The sequence below is a fragment of the Aquila chrysaetos genome, chromosome 9, assembly GCF_900496995.4.
Source record: "Aquila chrysaetos chrysaetos chromosome 9, bAquChr1.4, whole genome shotgun sequence".
NCBI classification, from domain to species: Eukaryota; Metazoa; Chordata; class Aves; order Accipitriformes; family Accipitridae; genus Aquila; species Aquila chrysaetos.
Genome location: NC_044012.1, coordinates 26,030,530 through 26,049,746, shown reverse-complemented (window position 1 = coordinate 26,049,746; position 19,217 = coordinate 26,030,530). Strand labels below are relative to the sequence as shown.

The window sequence follows — 19,217 nt, the reverse complement described above, 5'->3', positions numbered from 1 at the left end:
AAATGTGTCTGGATGGCTTCTAACCAGCAGTGGCTTTGCACTGCTGGCTGTCCCTGTAGTGCATGTCTGCCATGAAAGCTGGAGCACACAGGCACATCCGCGTGTCCCCATGTGGATGTCAGATCACAGCATGTGCGAGCTCTGCTGGGAGCCCCCCAAATCATGCAGATCAGTAGCGAGGGCCAGAGTTTTAGAGGGATGTGGGCTCCTAGACATGTAGTAGGGGGGATTTGGTGGGATTTTCAGCAGCCCCTGTCTGGATTAAGTGCCTGGGGTTAGGAGGAACGTGTGATCTGAACTGGGACACCCTCTCACCAGGCTGAGGCCCTTGTAGAAATTAGATGCAAGGATGAAGGATGGCAGCAGTCAGTGCAGTCATCAGCTATTTATTCTGTTTTCTCATGCAATACATCAGTGTGAAGAAGAGAGAGGACCCCCCCACCCTCCACTGTTACCCTGCAGTAACCACAGTATAACTCAGCTGCTTCAAAGCCTCTGTGAGGCTGGAGCCAGGATTCTGCTCATCTGTTAGGGGAGCAGAAAGGTGTAACCAATACATTGAGTCTACAAAAGTGGTTTTTTTTTTTCCCAGCCTCAAGGATTTTCAGGCACAGCTGACAGGAGAGCTAGTCACGGGGCTAGGGAGATGTGAGTGCAGAGAGATGCAGAACAGTCATGCCACAGGGTAGAAGAGGTGACAGGGACATAAAGGACAGAGAGACCCAAGGAATCCTATTAGAGCAGAAAAGTGAATAAATAGTGCATTAAGGTGGATAGACATAATGCAGGAAGGCAGAAGCTGCAGATCCTGGGTTAACTATCTGCCTACCTACTTGCTGAGGATTTGTTACATGGAAAACCCCCAAACCCACTTGACACCCTCTCAGAGCACCCCATTAACCCTTTTGTGTTGAACGCTTCTATGCCACCACATGGTGACATCCTAAGCTGAAAGCAGAGAGCAGAAGTGATCCTCAAAGAGACTTGGAGAAGCCCCACCAGCTCCAGGGAGAGAACTTCTCCTTAAGATGCCTTGGCTTCCTCCCTGACAGGACGGCTCGGTGCCTCCTCTGAGACTGGGGGGCTAGGGGGGCCCTGGCTCTGCTTGCTGCAAAGATGTGCTTCCTCCTCCTGTTGAGGCTGGACATTGCTCACTTGCTGGCAGCTCCCCTTGCTGTTCTCCTGCCGTGGCTGGCGGCTCTTCTCTGGCAGGGAAACCTCTGCATCCTCATGGCAGTGGCTGGCTTCATCTCTCCAGGGTGGCTGGGAACGTCTCTCTTTGGTGGCTCGCTGGCCTGGCTCGCAAGCTTCCTGTGGCTCTGGAGCCTGGGGCAGAGATGGGCAGCTCTTGGCCTCCCTGTCCTCATGCTTGCTCACTTGGCAGCTGGATTCGGGCTCTTGCAGGACCTGCTCCCTGGCAGGTTTTGATCCATTTCCCTGGGGCTGATGCTCATTCTCTTCTGCATCAGGCATCGTGGGGTGCTGGCTGTCCCTCCTTTCCGCCTTGGGCTTTGCCTGACAAGGGTCACCCTTAACACCATCTGGCTTAGAGGCATAAGCCTGGTGAGACCCTTCTTTCACCCCTGTTTCAAACCTCTCCTGTGGCTCATTGAGATCCCCTGTGTTTTCCTGGGAGCTAAAAGCTGGTGTGCTCCCTTGCCGTGGTGGTTCGGGCTCCCCTGTTTCTTGCTCATCCCTTTGAGATCGTGGCTCTGGGTGGTTGCTCCTGTCACATGGGACTGCTGGCAGCTGGGGTGACGTGTAGCACTTCTTCATGTAGATGGGCTGCCCAAGGTCGTGGGGCTGGTGGCAGACAATCTCGTAGGTGGTAGCTTCAGGATCATTCAAATCCCGAATCACGTGGATCAAGTACGCAATGGTCTGAGGCTCACAGGGCTGAGGGACGACCTGTACCTCTGGCTGTACATCGGGCTTAGCGGAGACATAACAGACCCTCATGTCGGTGACAGATACCTGCTCTCCTGGGGGAGACAGGTGTCTGTTATCCACCTCTATGGTTTGGTAGAGGCTCCTCTTGTGCCTTTGTTCTTCATCATGTGTAGGGCACCCATTTGGCTCATGTACTTCTTCCTCATATAAAAGCCTGTGGTTCTGCCATTCTTGGTCTTCTGAAGGCTCAGAGGCAGTGCAGTCAGAAGGCTCACATTGTAACTTGTTTGCCTGATGGTGCTGCAGAATTTCTCTCTCTTGTTCTTCTTCGAGTATCAGGAGGCTGCTTCTCTTGCGTGTATCTCTGCAGGATCCCATAACACCTTGCTCTTCTGTTTCCTGTGTCAGGTGGCTGCGGTGCTCATAGAGCTCCAGGTCCAGCTCCCATTGGCGATCGATCCTCCTGTCGCGCAGGGGCTCTTCCCTCTCTCTTCCCTGGCAAATCCTCCTCTCATCCTCTGGTTCTTCGCGCTCACGGGGACGGTCCCTCCTTTCCACGTCCCCACGTGGGTCCTGTTGCTGGGACACATGCTGGATCTTCACGTCGGCTTCTGCTGCTGCCACTGCGGTCTCTCGTGTCCTTTCGCACCTCACCGACTCACGTTGTCTCCTTGCATCGTCTTTGGGCTCGCGTGTTTGACGGTCACGTGTCTCGCGTGTCTCCCTCTGGTTGGTCGTGGCACCTTGCTCTTCCGTTTCCCGCGTCAGGTGGCTGCGGCGCTCATAGAGCTCCAGGTCCAGCTCCCGTTGGCGATCGATCCTCCTGTCGCGCACGGGCTCTTCCCTCTCTCTTCCTTGGCAAATCCTCCTCTCATCCTCTGGTTCTTCGCACTCCCGGGGACGGTCCCTCCTTTCCATGTCCTCACGTGGGTCCTGTTGCTGGGACACACGCTGGATGTTCACGTCGGCTTCTGCTGCTGCCACTGCGGTCTCTCGTGTCCTTTCGCACCTCACCGACTCACGTTGTCTCCTTGCATCGTCTTTGGGCTCGCGTGTTTGACGGTCACGTGTCTCGCGTGTCTCCCTCTGGTTGGTCGTGGCACCTTGCTCTTCCGTTTCCCGCGTCAGGTGGCTGCGGCGCTCATAGAGCTCCAGGTCCAGCTCCCGTTGGCGATCGATCCTCCTGTCGCGCACGGGCTCTTCCCTCTCTCTTCCCTGGCAAATCCTCCTCTCATCCTCTGGTTCTTTGCGCTCACGGGGACGGTCCCTCCTTTCCATGTCCTCACCCGGGTCCTGTTGCCGAGACACACGCTGGATGTTCACGTCGGCTTCTGCTGCTGCTACTGCGGTCTCTTGTGTTCTTTCGTACCTCACCGACTCACGTTGTCTCCTTGCATCGTCTTTGGGCTCGCGTGTTTGACGGTCACGTGTCTCGCGTGTCTCTCTCTGGTTGGTCGTGGCATCTTGCTCTTCCGTTTCCCGCGTCAGGTGGCTGCGGCGCTCATAGAGCTCCAGGTCCAGCTCCCGTTGGCGATCGATCCTCCTGTCGCGCACGGGCTCTTCCCTCTCTCTTCCCTGGCAAATCCTCCTCTCATCCTCTGGTTCTTTGCGCTCACGGGGACGGTCCCTCCTTTCCATGTCCTCACGTGGGTCCTGTTGCTGGGACACACGCTGGATGTTCACGTCGGCTTCTGCTGCTGCCACTGCGGTCTCTCGTGTCCTTTCGCACCTCACCGACTCACGTTGTCTCCTTGCATTGTCTTTGGGCTCGCGTGTTTGACGGTCATGTGTCTCGCGTGTCTCTCTCTGGTTGGTTGTGGCACCTTGCTCTTCCGTTTCCCGCGTCAGGTGGCTGCGGCGCTCATAGAGCTCCAGGTCCAGCTCCCGTTGGCGATCGATCCTCCTGTCGCGCACGGGCTCTTCCCTCTCTCTTCCCTGGCAAATCCTCCTCTCATCCTCTGGTTCTTTGCGCTCACGGGGACGGTCCCTCCTTTCCATGTCCTCACCCGGGTCCTGTTGCCGAGACACACGCTGGATGTTCACGTCGGCTTCTGCTGCTGCTACTGCGGTCTCTTGTGTTCTTTCGTACCTCACCGACTCACGTTGTCTCCTTGCATTGTCTTTGGGCTCGCGTGTTTGACGGTCACGTGTCTCGCGTGTCTCTTTCTGGTTGGTCGTGGCACCTTGCTCTTCCTTTTCCCGCGTCAGGTGGCTGCGGCGCTCATAGAGCTCCAGGTCCAGCTCCCGTTGGCGATCGATCTTCCTGTCGCGCACGGGCTCTTCCCTCTCTCTTCCTTGGCAAATCCTCCTCTCATCCTCTGTTTCTTCGCACTCCCGGGGACGGTCCCTCCTTTCCACGTCCTCACGTGGGTCCTGTTGCTGGGACACACGCTGGATGTTCACGTCGGCTTCTGCTGCTGCCACTGCGGTCTCTCGTGTCCTTTCGCACCTCACCGACTCACGTTGTCTCCTTGCATCGTCTTTGGGCTCGCGTGTTTGATGGTCACGTGTCTCGCGTGTCTCCCTCTGGTTGGTCGTGGCACCTTGCTCTTCCGTTTCCCGCGTCAGGTGGCTGCGGCGCTCATAGAGCTCCAGGTCCAGCTCCCGTTGGCGATCGATCCTCCTGTCGCGCACGGGCTCTTCCCTCTCTCTTCCCTGGCAAATCCTCCTCTCATCCTCTGGTTCTTCGCACTCCCGGGGACGGTCCCTCCTTTCCATGTCCTCACGTGGGTCCAGTTCCCGGGACACACGCTGGATGTTCACGTCGGCTTCTGCTGCTGCCACTGCGGTCTCTTGTGTCCTTTCGTACCTCACCGACTCACGTTGTCTCCTTGCATCGTCTTTGGGCTCGCGTGTTTGACGGTCACGTGTCTCGCGTGTCTCTTTCTGGTTGGTCGTGGCACCTTGCTCTTCCGTTTCCCGCGTCAGGTGGCTGCGGCGCTCATAGAGCTCCAGGTCCAGCTCCCGTTGGCGATCGATCCTCCTGTCGCGTACGGGCTCTTCCCTCTCTCTTCCCTGGCAAATCCTCCTCTCATCCTCTGGTTCTTCGCACTCCCGGGGACGGTCCCTCCTTTCCATGTCCTCACGTGGGTCCTGTTGCTGGGACACACGCTGGATCTTCACGTCGGCTTCTGCTGCTGCCACTGCGGTCTCTCGTGTCCTTTCGTACCTCACCGACTCACGTTGTCTCCTTGCATCGTCTTTGGGCTCGCGTGTTTGACGGTCACGTGTCTCGCGTGTCTCTCTCTGGTTGGTCGTGGCACCTTGCTCTTCTGTTTCCCGCGTCAGGTGGCTGCGGCGCTCATAGAGCTCCAGATCCAGCTCCCGTTGGCGATCGATCCTCCTGTCGCGCAGGGGCTCTTCCCTCTCTCTTCCCTGGCAAATCCTCCTCTCATCCTCTGGTTCTTTGCGCTCACGGGGACGGTCCCTCCTTTCCATGTCCTCACCCGGGTCCTGTTGCCGAGACACACGCTGGATGTTCACGTCGGCTTCTGCTGCTGCTACTGCGGTCTCTTGTGTTCTTTCGTACCTCACCGACTCACGTTGTCTCCTTGCATCGTCTTTGGGCTCGCGTGTTTGACGGTCACGTGTCTCGCGTGTCTCTCTCTGGTTGGTCGTGGCATCTTGCTCTTCCGTTTCCCGCGTCAGGTGGCTGCGGCGCTCATAGAGCTCCAGGTCCAGCTCCCGTTGGCGATCGATCCTCCTGTCGCGCACGGGCTCTTCCCTCTCTCTTCCCTGGCAAATCCTCCTCTCATCCTCTGGTTCTTTGCGCTCACGGGGACGGTCCCTCCTTTCCACGTCCTCACGTGGGTCCAGTTCCCGGGACACACACTGGATCTTCACGTTGTCTTCTGCTGCTGCCACTGCGGTCTCTCGTGTCCTTTCGTACCTCACCGACTCACGTTGTCTCCTTGCATCGTCTTTGGGCTCGCGTGTTTGACGGTCACGTGTCTCGCGTGTCTCTCTCTGGTTGGTCGTGGCACCTTGCTCTTCCGTTTCCCGCGTCAGGTGGCTGCGGCGCTCATAGAGCTCCAGGTCCAGCTCCCGTTGGCGATCGATCCTCCTGTCGCGCACGGGCTCTTCCCTCTCTCTTCCCTGGCAAATCCTCCTCTCATCCTCTGGTTCTTCGCACTCCCGGGGACGGTCCCTCCTTTCCACGTCCTCACGTGGGTCCAGTTCCCGGGACACACGCTGGATCTTCACGTCGGCTTCTGCTGCTGCCACTGCGGTCTCTTGTGTTCTTTCGTACCTCACCGACTCACGTTGTCTCCTTGCATCGTCTTTGGGCTCGCGTGTTTGACGGTCACGTGTCTCGCGTGTCTCTCTCTGGTTGGTCGTGGCACCTTGCTCTTCTGTTTCCCGCGTCAGGTGGCTGCGGCGCTCATAGAGCTCCAGGTCCAGCTCCCGTTGGCGATCGATCCTCCTGTCGCGCACGGGCTCTTCCCTCTCTCTTCCTTGGCAAATCCTCCTCTCATCCTCTGGTTCTTCGCACTCCCGGGGACGGTCCCTCCTTTCCATGTCCTCACGTGGGTCCTGTTGCTGGGACACACGCTGGATGTTCACGTCGGCTTCTGCTGCTGCCACTGCGGTCTCTCGTGTCCTTTCGCACCTCACCGACTCACGTTGTCTCCTTGCATCGTCTTTGGGCTCGCGTGTTTGACGGTCACGTGTCTCGCGTGTCTCCCTCTGGTTGGTCGTGGCACCTTGCTCTTCCGTTTCCCGCGTCAGGTGGCTGCGGCGCTCATAGAGCTCCAGGTCCAGCTCCCGTTGGCGATCGATCCTCCTGTCGCGCACGGGCTCTTCCCTCTCTCTTCCCTGGCAAATCCTCCTCTCATCCTCTGGTTCTTCGCGCTCCCGGGGACGGTCCCTCCTTTCCATGTCCTCACGTGGGTGCAGTTCCCGGGACACACGCTGGATGTTCACGTCGGCTTCTGCTGCTGCCACTGCGGTCTCTCGTGTTCTTTCGCACCTCACCGACTCACGTTGTCTCCTTGCATCGTCTTTGGGCTCGCGTGTTTGACGGTCACGTGTCTCGTGTGTCTCCCTCTGGTTGGTCGTGGCACCTTGCTCTTCCGTTTCCCGCGTCAGGTGGCTGCGGCGCTCATAGAGCTCCAGGTCCAGCTCCCGTTGGCGATCGATCCTCCTGTCGCGCAGGGGCTCTTCCCTCTCTCTTCCCTGGCAAATCCTCCTCTCATCCTCTGGTTCTTCGCGCTCCCGGGGACGGTCCCTCCTTTCCACGTCCTCACGTGGGTCCAGTTCCCGGGACACACGCTGGATGTTCACGTCGGCTTCTGCTGCTGCCACTGCGGTCTCTCGTGTTCTTTCGCACCTCACCGACTCACGTTGTCTCCTTGCATCGTCTTTGGGCTCGCGTGTTTGACGGTCACGTGTCTCGCGTGTCTCTCTCTGGTTGGTCGTGGCATCTTGCTCTTCCGTTTCCCGTGTCAGGTGGCTGCGGCGCTCATAGAGCTCCAGGTCCAGCTCCCGTTGGCGATCGATCCTCCTGTCGCGTACGGGCTCTTCCCTCTCTCTTCCCTGGCAAATCCTCCTCTCATCCTCTGGTTCTTCGTGCTCCCGGGGACGGTCCCTCCTTTCCATGTCCTCACGTGGGTCCTGTTGCTGGGACACACGCTGGATGTTCACGTCGGCTTCTGCTGCTGCCACTGCGGTCTCTCGTGTCCTTTCGCACCTCACCGACTCACGTTGTCTCCTTGCATCGTCTTTGGGCTCGTGTGTTTGACGGTCACGTGTCTCGCGTGTCTCCCTCTGGTTGGTCGTGGCACCTTGCTCTTCCGTTTCCCGCGTCAGGTGGCTGCGGCGCTCATAGAGCTCCAGGTCCAGCTCCCGTTGGCGATCGATCCTCCTGTCGCGCACGGGCTCTTCCCTCTCTCTTCCCTGGCAAATCCTCCTCTCATCCTCTGGTTCTTCGCACTCACGGGGACGGTCCCTCCTTTCCATGTCCTCACGTGGGTGCAGTTCCCGGGACACACGCTGGATCTTCACGTCGGCTTCTGCTGCTGCCACTGCGGTCTCTCGTGTTCTTTCGCACCTCACCGACTCACGTTGTCTCCTTGCATCGTCTTTGGGCTCGCGTGTTTGACGGTCACGTGTCTCGCGTGTCTCTCTCTGGTTGGTCGTGGCACCTTGCTCTTCCGTTTCCCGCGTCAGGTGGCTGCGGCGCTCATAGAGCTCCAGGTCCAGCTCCCGTTGGCGATCGATCCTCCTGTCGCGCAGGGGCTCTTCCCTCTCTCTTCCTTGGCAAATCCTCCTCTCATCCTCTGGTTCTTCGCACTCCCGGGGACGGTCCCTCCTTTCCATGTCCTCACGTGGGTCCTGTTGCTGGGACACACGCTGGATGTTCACGTCGGCTTCTGCTGCTGCCACTGCGGTCTCTCGTGTCCTTTCGCACCTCACCGACTCACGTTGTCTCCTTGCATTGTCTTTGGGCTCGCGTGTTTGACGGTCACGTGTCTCGCGTGTCTCCCTCTGGTTGGTCGTGGCACCTTGCTCTTCCGTTTCCCGCGTCAGGTGGCTGCGGCGCTCATAGAGCTCCAGGTCCAGCTCCCGTTGGCGATCGATCCTCCTGTCGCGCACGGGCTCTTCCCTCTCTCTTCCCTGGCAAATCCTCCTCTCATCCTCTGGTTCTTTGCGCTCACGGGGACGGTCCCTCCTTTCCACGTCCTCACGTGGGTCCAGTTCCCGGGACACACGCTGGATCTTCACGTCGGCTTCTGCTGCTGCCACTGCGGTCTCTCGTGTTCTTTCGCACCTCACCGACTCACGTTGTCTCCTTGCATCGTCTTTGGGCTCGCGTGTTTGACGGTCACGTGTCTCGCGTGTCTCTCTCTGGTTGGTCGTGGCATCTTGCTCTTCCGTTTCCCGTGTCAGGTGGCTGCGGCGCTCATAGAGCTCCAGGTCCAGCTCCCGTTGGCGATCGATCCTCCTGTCGCGTACGGGCTCTTCCCTCTCTCTTCCCTGGCAAATCCTTCTCTCATCCTCTGGTTCTTCGCGCTCCCGGGGACGGTCCCTCCTTTCCATGTCCTCACGTGGGTCCTGTTGCTGGGACACACGCTGGATCTTCACGTCGGCTTCTGCTGCTGCCACTGCGGTCTCTCGTGTCCTTTCGCACCTCACCGACTCACGTTGTCTCCTTGCATCGTCTTTGGGCTCGCGTGTTTGACGGTCACGTGTCTCGCGTGTCTCCCTCTGGTTGGTCGTGGCACCTTGCTCTTCCGTTTCCCGCGTCAGGTGGCTGCGGCGCTCATAGAGCTCCAGGTCCAGCTCCCGTTGGCGATCGATCCTCCTGTCGCGCACGGGCTCTTCCCTCTCTCTTCCCTGGCAAATCCTCCTCTCATCCTCTGGTTCTTCGCACTCACGGGGACAGTCCCTCCTTTCCATGTCCTCACGTGGGTGCAGTTCCCGGGACACACGCTGGATCTTCACGTCGGCTTCTGCTGCTGCCACTGCGGTCTCTCGTGTTCTTTCGCACCTCACCGACTCACGTTGTCTCCTTGCATCGTCTTTGGGCTCGCGTGTTTGACGGTCACGTGTCTCGCGTGTCTCTCTCTGGTTGGTCGTGGCACCTTGCTCTTCCGTTTCCCGCGTCAGGTGGCTGCGGCGCTCATAGAGCTCCAGGTCCAGCTCCCGTTGGCGATCGATCCTCCTGTCGCGCAGGGGCTCTTCCCTCTCTCTTCCCTGGCAAATCCTCCTCTCATCCTCTGGTTCTTCGCGCTCCCGGGGACGGTCCCTCCTTTCCACGTCCTCACGTGGGTCCAGTTCCCGGGACACACGCTGGATGTTCACGTCGGCTTCTGCTGCTGCCACTGCGGTCTCTTGTGTTCTTTCGTACCTCACCGACTCACGTTGTCTCCTTGCATCGTCTTTGGGCTCGCGTGTTTGACGGTCACGTGTCTCGCGTGTCTCTCTCTGGTTGGTCGTGGCATCTTGCTCTTCCTTTTCCCGCGTCAGGTGGCTGCGGCGCTCATAGAGCTCCAGGTCCAGCTCCCGTTGGCGATCGATCCTCCTGTCGCGCACGGGCTCTTCCCTCTCTCTTCCTTGGCAAATCCTCCTCTCATCCTCTGGTTCTTCGCACTCCCGGGGACGGTCCCTCCTTTCCATGTCCTCACGTGGGTCCTGTTGCTGGGACACACGCTGGATGTTCACGTCGGCTTCTGCTGCTGCCACTGCGGTCTCTCGTGTCCTTTCGCACCTCACCGACTCACGTTGTCTCCTTGCATTGTCTTTGGGCTCGCGTGTTTGACGGTCACGTGTCTCGCGTGTCTCCCTCTGGTTGGTCGTGGCACCTTGCTCTTCCGTTTCCCGCGTCAGGTGGCTGCGGCGCTCATAGAGCTCCAGGTCCAGCTCCCGTTGGCGATCGATCCTCCTGTCGCGCACGGGCTCTTCCCTCTCTCTTCCCTGGCAAATCCTCCTCTCATCCTCTGGTTCTTCGCGCTCCCGGGGACGGTCCCTCCTTTCCATGTCCTCACGTGGGTCCTGTTGCTGGGACACACGCTGGATCTTCACGTCGGCTTCTGCTGCTGCCACTGCGGTCTCTCGTGTCCTTTCGTACCTCACCGACTCACGTTGTCTCCTTGCATTGTCTTTGGGCTCGCGTGTTTGACGGTCACGTGTCTCGCGTGTCTCTCTCTGGTTGGTCGTGGCACCTTGCTCTTCTGTTTCCCGCGTCAGGTGGCTGCGGCGCTCATAGAGCTCCAGATCCAGCTCCCGTTGGCGATCGATCCTCCTGTCGCGCAGGGGCTCTTCCCTCTCTCTTCCCTGGCAAATCCTCCTCTCATCCTCTGGTTCTTTGCGCTCCCGGGGACGGTCCCTCCTTTCCATGTCCTCACCCGGGTCCTGTTGCCGAGACACACGCTGGATGTTCACGTCGGCTTCTGCTGCTGCTACTGCGGTCTCTTGTGTTCTTTCGTACCTCACCGACTCACGTTGTCTCCTTGCATCGTCTTTGGGCTCGCGTGTTTGACCGTCACGTGTCTCGCGTGTCTCTCTCTGGTTGGTCGTGGCATCTTGCTCTTCCGTTTCCCGCGTCAGGTGGCTGCGGCGCTCATAGAGCTCCAGGTCCAGCTCCCGTTGGCGATCGATCCTCCTGTCGCGCACGGGCTCTTCCCTCTCTCTTCCCTGGCAAATCCTCCTCTCATCCTCTGGTTCTTCGCGCTCCCGGGGACGGTCCCTCCTTTCCACGTCCCCACGTGGGTCCAGTTCCCGGGACACACGCTGGATCTTCACGTCGGCTTCTGCTGCTGCCACTGCGGTCTCTCGTGTCCTTTCGTACCTCACCGACTCACGTTGTCTCCTTGCATCGTCTTTGGGCTCGCGTGTTTGACGGTCACGTGTCTCGCGTGTCTTTTTCTGGTTGGTCGTGGCACCTTGCTCTTCCATTTCCCGCGTCAGGTGGCTGCGGCGCTCATAGAGCTCCAGGTCCAGCTCCCGTTGGCGATCGATCCTCCTGTCGCATACGGGCTCTTCCCTCTCTCTTCCCTGGCAAATCCTCCTCTCATCCTCTGGTTCTTCGCACTCCCGGGGACGGTCCCTCCTTTCCATGTCCTCACGTGGGTCCAGTTCCCGGGACACACGCTGGATGTTCATGTCGGCTTCTGCTGCTGCCACTGCGGTCTCTTGTGTCCTTTCGTACCTCACCGACTCACGTTGTCTCCTTGCATCGTCTTTGGGCTCGCGTGTTTGACGGTCACGTGTCTCGCGTGTCTCTTTCTGGTTGGTCGTGGCACCTTGCTCTTCCGTTTCCCGCGTCAGGTGGCTGCGGCGCTCATAGAGCTCCAGGTCCAGCTCCCGTTGGCGATCGATCCTCCTGTCGCATACGGGCTCTTCCCTCTCTCTTCCCTGGCAAATCCTCCTCTCATCCTCTGGTTCTTCGCACTCCCGGGGACGGTCCCTCCTTTCCATGTCCTCACGTGGGTCCAGTTCCCGGGACACACGCTGGATGTTCATGTCGGCTTCTGCTGCTGCCACTGCGGTCTCTTGTGTCCTTTCGTACCTCACCGACTCACGTTGTCTCCTTGCATCGTCTTTGGGCTCGCGTGTTTGACGGTCACGTGTCTCGCGTGTCTCTTTCTGGTTGGTCGTGGCACCTTGCTCTTCCGTTTCCCGCGTCAGGTGGCTGCGGCGCTCATAGAGCTCCAGGTCCAGCTCCCGTTGGCGATCGATCCTCCTGTCGCGTACGGGCTCTTCCCTCTCTCTTCCCTGGCAAATCCTCCTCTCATCCTCTGGTTCTTCGCGCTCCCAGGGACGGTCCCTCCTTTCCACGTCCTCACGTGGGTCCAGTTCCCGGGACACACGCTGGATGTTCACGTCGGCTTCTGCTGCTGCCACTGCGGTCTCTCGTGTCCTTTCGTACCTCACCGACTCACGTTGTCTCCTTGCATCGTCTTTGGGCTCGCGTGTTTGATGGTCACGTGTCTCGCGTGTCTCTCTCTGGTTGGTTGTGGCACCTTGCTCTTCTGTTTCCCACGTCAGGTGGCTGCGGCGCTCATAGAGCTCCAGGTCCAGCTCCCGTTGGCGAACGATCCTCCTGTCGCGCAGGGGCTCTTCCCTCTCTCTTCCCTGGCAAATCCTCCTCTCATCCTCTGGTTCTTCGCACTCCCGGGGACGGTCCCTCCTTTCCATTTCCTCACGTGGGTCCAGTTCCCGGGACACACGCTGGATGTTCACGTCGGCTTCTGCTGCTGCCACTGCGGTCTCTTGTGTCCTTTCGTACCTCACCGACTCACGTTGTCTCCTTGCATCGTCTTTGGGCTCGCGTGTTTGACGGTCACGTGTCTCGCGTGTCTCTCTCTGGTTGGTCGTGGCACCTTGCTCTTCCGTTTCCCGCGTCAGGTGGCTGCAGCTCTCATGGAGCTCCAGGTCCAGCTCCCGTTGGCGATCGATCCTCCTGTCACGCAGGGGCTCTTCCTTCTCTCTTCCCTGGCAATTCCTTGTCCTCTTGTTCTGTATGAGTTCTTTTTTCCTTGCATCTTCTCGTTTTTGCCGGTCTTGATTCATATGGATGTTTCTCTCACCTTCTTGATATTCCAAGTCATGTTCCTTTTTTTTCCCTTTTTCAGAGTTTTTTTTCCTTGGCTCAGAAGTCTCATAATATCTGTGGTCGAGTTCTAGCGGTTTCTGTATGTATGATTGGTATGTGTTTTTTGAGTCCCGGCGTTCAGGCTCACGTGGGTTGTGGCTGCTACATTCAAGTGCTTTTTGTTCCAGCTCACGTACATGGTAGCGGCTTCTCTCTTCTGCCAGTAATTCAGGTTTACGTGGCTGATTGTGACTTTCTATATCTGCTTTTTGTGGCTGCTGGGTTTTTTGATCATATGTTGGTAGTGTTGTCTCAAGTGGCTGATGGCTACTCCACCGGTTTGGCAGTGCTTGAGGTTCACAGCTCTGGCTGCGACTCCTCACGTCTGCCAGTTGTTCTGGCTGCAGCACCTCTTGATTTTGCCTCTCATCTTCCTTCAGTCTGGCCTCTTGTGCTTGCAAGCTGCTGCACTTGCGGTGTCGTACTTTTGCTCGTCTGTCTGGCTCTGGTGGCTGACGTCTATTTTGGCTCTTCTGTTGGTTATGTGGCTTTTGGTTTCGTTCTTCATATTCCTGAGGGATTGGCTCCCCTGGCTTGCTACTTTGTTTTGCATCGTTTTTGCTTTGCGTGTTATGTTGCTGGTGATGACTCCCCATTTCCTTTAGCGTTTCAAGCTCGTTGATCCTGGTGTCTCGTTGCAGCTGAGGTTCACAGGGGGGATGATATTTACTCTCACTAGTTTGTTGTTCCTCCCCCTGGAGCTGCTGATGGCTCCCTCTGTTCTTAATGTCAGGATCTTGGAGTGACTTGCCACCGGTTGTCAGCTTTGTTCTTTGCAGGAGGCATGGTCCCTTTGGCAGGTACCAGTAGCAGGCCTTAGCCACTCTGAACACCAAAAGCAGGAACTCATTAAAATCTATTTCCCCATCACCATCCCACTCCAGAAACTGCAGAATCTTGTCAACCGTCTGAGGGTCATGCGGCTTCTGCAGGGGAAACACACACAGGGAAACAAAAATGGAGTTTAGTCTTCTTGCTCCTTGTTAGAGAAATGCATAGGCAGGGACAACTGCAATCTTTTCTCCTTCCATCTGTAACACCTTCACTTTCATAGCTCAGCAGGAACTCCATGTCTTTGTTGTCCATTTTCCTGGTTGTTCCCTGGCTACAGCCAACCAGCTGTCTTCTCTTTGGGATATGCTGTATCCCTCTATTGGATGCATTTCCTTCCTACCTTTGAAAGAAAACCATACCTCCCCACAGTTCATTCTCCAGCTTTTGCCCATTTGTACATGGCAAAACGGGTTGGAAGAGCTGTTGAAGCTGTCAGTGCAAAGGAACACAACTGCTGCTCCCCTTTGAAAGCCTTCCCATCCCACTGTCATAAGAATCATCCCCTCTCCAGAAGGAGATTTTGCAGTCTCTTGCACTCCAGTGTCAGCCTCAAGCCCTCCCCCTTGCAGCAGCACTCACATCTATGATATCTGCAAACTCCCTCCGGATGAACTCCTTCATCTTCCTTTGGCTGAGGTTGGAGCAGTCTCCATCTTCCTTTGCATGTTTGTGAAAGACGCTGATGATGGTGGAAATGCTGTCTAAGAAGCGAGACATCTTCCTGCAGATTCAAGCAAGCCTGCAAGAAAAGGAGCAGACCTAAGGATGGGAGATTGGCTTGCCTCTGAGCCTGAAAAGAGGAGGGAGAATTGCCAGGGTCAGGCTGTGTGCGTTAATGGGACGCTGGCTACCATGTTCTGTGTGTTCGCTCCTGTGCCATGGCGAGCTCTTTCACCAGAGCACTGGGAAGACACTCAAATGCTTACGAGTTTTAGTGGGATGGGGAGTGTCCTCCAACTTGCATACTGAGGTATTTGAATGATAGGGGATGGCAGGATGCCTGCATTTTTGGATCGCAGGGAGGGAACTGGGGATGGTGACTCAAGAGATGCCCCAAGAACCCATCCCCATGGGGCTATACCAGGTACTTATGTTTCCAGGACCCATGCTGCTATCTCTGCCTGGCACCAAGAGAGATACACTGGCTTCTGTGAAGCAGGTTAGAGGATGTCTAACACAACACTGGCACAGCCTGAGACAAGATCTAGCTGGGTCAGAGACAGGTAGAGTGCTTACAGAGAGTTAAAACAAGCCCTGTGGCTGGTGCTCCTCTGACCAGTAGTAATGCAAAATAATTGATAAAGCTTTCATTACAGTATCAGTTCATTGGCAAATAGATTTTGGCCAGAGGGGAACTGTCAGATCACCTAGGTCAGAACTGCTTATTTAATTTTACTGAGATCTGCTTGGCAGAAAGCAGAGCTCTTGTTGGAGCTTTGTGTCTGGAAACCTCAAAAGCCACCTCCTTCCTTCCTCCTCACAGGATCCCCAAGCCTGTTATCAGGTACATCGGTGCTGAGAACAGCTTGCCGCTGGGGAAACTGTGCCGTGTCTGCCTTGCTGCCTCTATAACGTGTACATATGCATGAACACAAGTGCACAGCTCTGCATACGAAATCCTGGGTTTTGCTGTTTCTGTAGGAAACAGAAAATTTCTCCAATCTGTTCATTCTGGGTGGGAGCTGACTCCAGACCAAAGTAAAGCATGAAACCTGGCTCCCTCTCTCGTTTTCTTTTTGAGAAAAGCTGCCTCTACACATGGACACACAACGACAGCATGCAGGTATCCGAATAACATGAAACAACACTTCACTGGATATAAACACAGAAGACTCAGAAAATACTGTGGCAGGAACAACGCTGCCACCCAACATGAATCCTATAGAAATAACATGTCCTTGCCCAGCAAAGTGCACGTTTTAGAAGGAGTGACTTACCCAAATCACCAATGGGATCAAGCGGGATTCCTGTGAAGCCGTGCGGAGTGATCGGAGGACCGGAGTGCTTTTATAGGGTCCTTGACAGAGGTACAGAAAGGAGACACCCTTTGTGGATGTTGTCCTGATTCATCTTCGGCCAAGCCCAGCTGCACCTTGACGTCCTCAAACGGGTTATTTAACTTATCATCCCCTTACCTATCATTTTAACCCAGAAATAGCAGTTGCCATGTGGCAATTCAGGCACTGGCTGGTTCCACCTAATCCAGACTGTAAAGTTATTTTATGGGCTGATTGTATTTCAGATTTTAAAAAATCTAGAGTAGCTATAAAGCGTATATATGTATTAATGGGAGGGTGTATTTTTATATAAATGTGCATCTGCATAGGTATGAATTTATATATGTACAATACACACACATAAAACCAGTATGAAATGAAATAGAATGAAATTCTGAGGATGGGGGCGGAAGTATTGATGGTAGCAGAGCTCACTATGAGCAGATTTGGGACAGATGCGATCTGTATGGCCCATGAGCTCGGTACCACAATACCAGAGATTATTTTTGTTTGCTTTTTGTGCAGTTCCTTTGGCACCTTGGGCCTGAGGTCTGTGGGGTTTGGGTCTGGCTTTCACTCGCAGAAGGACAGAAGAAGACCTAAGCACTACAAAAATGGTGGAATGCAAGTGCGCAGCAGTGAGATCCCCAGATCCTCCAGATCTTGGCTTGTGTGGCATCCTTGTAGAGTGTTTTATTTTTGGTAACTTCTTATTAAGGAGCCTTTTTGTATATTATCCAGGTTTTTGTTGGGAAAAACCCAACCACAAACAGAATATTTTTAAATGGTAAAGTTTGCAAAATGAATTTTCATACAAGAAAATGTCTGTTCAATAAGCAACAACTTTTCATTGAGAAAAATAATGACAAAATATTTTTCATATTAACTGTCTTCCATGAATGACTTTCATTTCAACTTTCCTTGATCTTTAATTAAAAGTAAAAGCAGGAACGTCTCTGCTGAGAGGTCAATTCATGTTGAATCTTGATCTAGTTGCCCTAGGCAGCTTTTGCTGTAATTACCTCTACAATCTTCTTTTTTTTTAATGTTTTAACAATAAATTAGTTAGAGACCAACTGATTCCTTTATTCATCCTGAACTCTCGCAGCACACAGAGCAAATAAGGAAGATACCAGCCATGCCACCTGGGCCCCTGCTTTTGGAGGTAGGATGCTACCTTGACAAGCATGACGGAGACATTGCAGAAAGCCTTCAGAGCATGAACTTGTCATGCAGCCTTGGGTGAGTGGCTCACCTGGCCCATCTGTAAGGTAAGATCATACTGGGTGTAGGAGCCTAATTAATTAGTGCTGGTAACACCTTGGGGATACTCATACAAGTGCGTACGAAGATTTGTTACTAACCATACTTCATTTTTGAGCTTTTTTTCAAGATTAAATTATACTTGTGCAAATTATACCCCACCTGTGGGATAATAACACCCTTGGGAAACTGTAATTTTATGGTAGATTGGAGTTGTTATTAGAATTAGAGTATTACAGTGCGGCTTAGTGTCCTGTAACAGTCTGTAATCCCCCCGCAGGGGCTGGGACAGTGCGGGATGGTCGAGTGCCACGTGAGCCACTAGGCAGAGTTGGGGTATCAATGCAGGAAAAGGTATGTCGTGTTTCGGCCATGCGCATGCTGGCATGCTCGCCTGCTTTCCTGTGCTTTGCTGCCATTCCCAGGTCAAAACAATGAGTTGCAAAGCACGTTCTTGACAGCACTGAAACCCCCTTTTCTCCAACAGCTTGGTTTTCCCCAAAGATGCTTTCATAAGACAGGACTTGGGTAGGTTTTTAAAAGCTATTACCAAAGAGGGTGGGCTCTGTCCTCCTGCTTCTTACCCAAGTCTGTGCCCATCCACGTCACTGTTTATACAGGGTGACTGAACTTCTATTGCATTTAATCTTAGAGGAAGTGGGCTTCTTGTGTGGTGTATAAAAGACCTTTTCTCTTCCAACACCTACCAGGCTTGCAGGACTCTTAGACAGGTTTTTTTGTCAGTGGGATAATTTTCATGTTCTCCTTAAAATGAACCACCCCCCCCCCCCCTTAACTTCAAATATGATACCCCTGATGGCAAAGGTAGTGTTGTTTAGAATAGAGCATATAATTAACGCAACCCTAACAGGGCTTGGTGCCTGCCTGAACTGGGAGGTCAGTTTTTTACTGATGCTGCAAAAGGTGGCAGCTGATGGACAGACAGACTACAGGGGGATGGTTGGGTCTAGTGATTTTAGACCCTAAGCCAGAACTAATAAGAAGCAAAGAGCCATTGGACAAACCTCTAAGACCTATTTTACAAGAAAAATGGAGTTCTCTGTAAAATGAAATGTTTTGAGGAATGTCTCAGATGGAATCGGGTTTTGACAGATAGGTGGTGAAAGTCTTGACTCTCCCATTTCATGTCCGCAGCTGTCATGAGGTAAGTCAGAACTTATTTTTGCTAATATGTTTTATCAGAAGTAGAGCACACTGGCGTACTTTGTGTCTAATACATTTAATTATGACATTAGCACTTTTAAACTAAATCATTTTTGTGATGTATGTTCTGGGGATAGTTTTGAAATGCTGGTTTTTCTGATTCAGCACTTAGCAAATTGTGAAATTCTGGGGTGTCCCAGAGGAATGACGTTTTATTTTCCAGTGAGGTCTCTGTGTGCTGCTTGTCACCAGCCACAGAGCAGGAGGTGCGGGTGCATTTATCATGTGCTGATTTTGCTGATAGGTCGCAAGTGAAAGATAGCATGGTGAAAAACAGGCTGAGCATCACCCTCCCTGCGGGATGCCGAGTCCTGGGCCTGCCTGGTGGTCCAGCACGTCTGAACCCCCTAATAAACCCAACTGACTTCACCAGACTGCTCATGCCCTCAGCATTATCCACATTCCTATGTGCATGCTTGGACAAGTGCCCAAAGACCTGGTACCCCGAACTGCTTGAACTGAATCTGAGTTTGAGATTGTCTCCGTTTGTGCATGAGTTGCATGTCAGCTTTTTATCTCTGGCGTCTCAGTTGTTGCTGGGACTGGATGTACCCGAATAATCATTTTTCCTGTGTTTAATAGATCTCCACTCCTTCCTTTGGAGACTTCTATAGCTAATAGGGATTTTTGATCTTCATAGCATGCTCCACATTCCCCTTGCATCTGAGATTACTAATAAAGTGAGGTTAAATAGGACAAATCCCTCCCATTCAGTGTTAAGCAGCTGTTTGTTTTTTTCATGACAGACATGAAAAACGCCCGGAACAGATGGATGCTGTGAAGGATCTGTTCAGGTCGGCCGTGCTGTTGTGTTAAGCCAGACTTCTACCCTCTCTGAAGACATCTCTCGCAGGGATGTCACATCCCTGCCTGTAGGGAGCAATTGATTCACCTCGGCTAAATTGCAAAGGCAG

At 54.5% G+C, this 19,217-nt stretch overlaps 3 protein-coding genes across 13 annotated transcripts in view; 1 reads left to right on the top strand and 2 right to left on the bottom strand.

Moving 5' to 3' along the window:
• LOC115345572 (keratin-associated protein 9-1-like) overlaps positions 1-19,217 on the top strand; it is a 42,704-nt gene that overhangs the window by 3,673 nt on the left and 19,814 nt on the right. For 6 of the 11 annotated variants that reach the window (XM_030024591.2, XM_041125986.1, XM_030024590.2 and 3 more), the window contains 2 exons: positions 16,925-17,087; positions 17,360-17,433. The gene's annotated coding sequence lies outside the window, so the exon portion shown is untranslated. The other 5 variants (XM_041125985.1, XM_030024589.2, XM_030024584.2 and 2 more) reach the window with 5 other exon arrangements.
• LOC115345570 (retinitis pigmentosa 1-like 1 protein) lies at positions 366-3,201 on the bottom strand. The gene is made up of 2 exons (XM_030024581.2): positions 2,634-3,201; positions 366-2,273 (listed from the first exon to the last, which is right to left on the bottom strand). Exons 1-2 carry the CDS (start codon positions 3,166-3,168, stop codon positions 1,024-1,026), a joined length of 1,785 nt encoding a protein of 594 aa, XP_029880441.1. The 5' UTR covers positions 3,169-3,201; the 3' UTR covers positions 366-1,023.
• On the bottom strand, positions 3,173-14,622 carry TCHH (trichohyalin). The gene is made up of 4 exons (XM_030025420.2): positions 14,399-14,622; positions 12,839-13,911; positions 3,273-6,307; positions 3,173-3,183 (listed from the first exon to the last, which is right to left on the bottom strand). Exons 1-4 carry the CDS (start codon positions 14,534-14,536, stop codon positions 3,173-3,175), a joined length of 4,257 nt encoding a protein of 1,418 aa, XP_029881280.1. The 5' UTR covers positions 14,537-14,622.